Source organism: Haliaeetus leucocephalus, unplaced genomic scaffold (assembly GCF_000737465.1).
Source record: "Haliaeetus leucocephalus isolate CR32 unplaced genomic scaffold, Haliaeetus_leucocephalus-4.0 Scaffold932, whole genome shotgun sequence".
NCBI lineage: Eukaryota > Metazoa > Chordata > Aves > Accipitriformes > Accipitridae > Haliaeetus > Haliaeetus leucocephalus.
Window position 1 is genome coordinate 5,102,481 of NW_010973368.1, and position 742 is coordinate 5,103,222.

The 742-nt window shown below is 73.5% G+C and overlaps 1 protein-coding gene across 2 annotated transcripts in view; it reads right to left on the minus strand.

The window, feature by feature from the left end:
- Positions 1–123, minus strand: part of SNW1 (SNW domain containing 1) — a 17,930-nt gene extending 17,807 nt beyond the window's left edge. For both annotated transcript variants that reach the window (XM_010583776.1, XM_010583775.1), the window contains exon 1: positions 37–123. In XM_010583776.1, the coding sequence (XP_010582078.1) occupies positions 37–50 (14 nt within the window). In that variant the 5' untranslated portion in view covers positions 51–123. The remainder of the gene's footprint in view (positions 1–36) is intronic.
- Between the last annotated feature and the right edge of the window lie 619 nt (positions 124–742).

The window sequence follows — 742 nt, forward strand, 5'->3', positions numbered from 1 at the left end:
GGGGGGGGGCGGACAGACGGGGCCAGCCAGACCCACCTGGTGAGCGCCATCTTGCCGCCTCCGCCGTCTTCTCGGCAGCCAGGCCGCGGGGGAAGGGGCGGCGGCAGCTGCGCACGCGCCACGCCCCGCCGCGCCTCGCTGGGAATTGTAGTCTGGGCGACGTCACACCCGGCGTAATGGTGCGCATGGGGGCGGGGCGCCCGGGGAGGTGTCGTTCCAGGCCCACGGCGCTGCGGGGCGTTAGCGGGGCGCCGCGGCCGTGAGGGGATGGCTGCGCCCGCGGGCGGAGCGGCCCTCTGGGCGGTTGGCTCCTTCCGGGCCGACTCGGGGCGCCCAGGGTGGTGGAGGACAGCTCCGGCCGCGCGGGCTGGCCTCAAGGCCGCCGCGAGGTGTGGGTTGCGGCAGGCGGCAGCCGGCCGGGCTGCGTGGTGCCCGCGACGCCGGGCCCGGGCCTGGGCCTGCCGCCTGACGGCCACAGCCCAGTGAACCGCCGCCCCAGCAAGATGCGCGGTGTCTCCCGTATTGGGTGTCTGTCCCGCTGGGGTACCTCCCCGGGCATTGCTGGCCGCGGCAAAGGCGGGCAGAGGAGACGAGCCCATGGAAATGGCGCAGTTCAACAAGGCTGCACCAGAAAAGCAAGAGCAATACAGATCCCTTGGGCACGCTTGGAAGAAGAGAAAGGGGGGAGGTCGCTACAATATCTTCCCCAACCCCCCCCCCCCCCCACCCCCCCCCCTCAGCC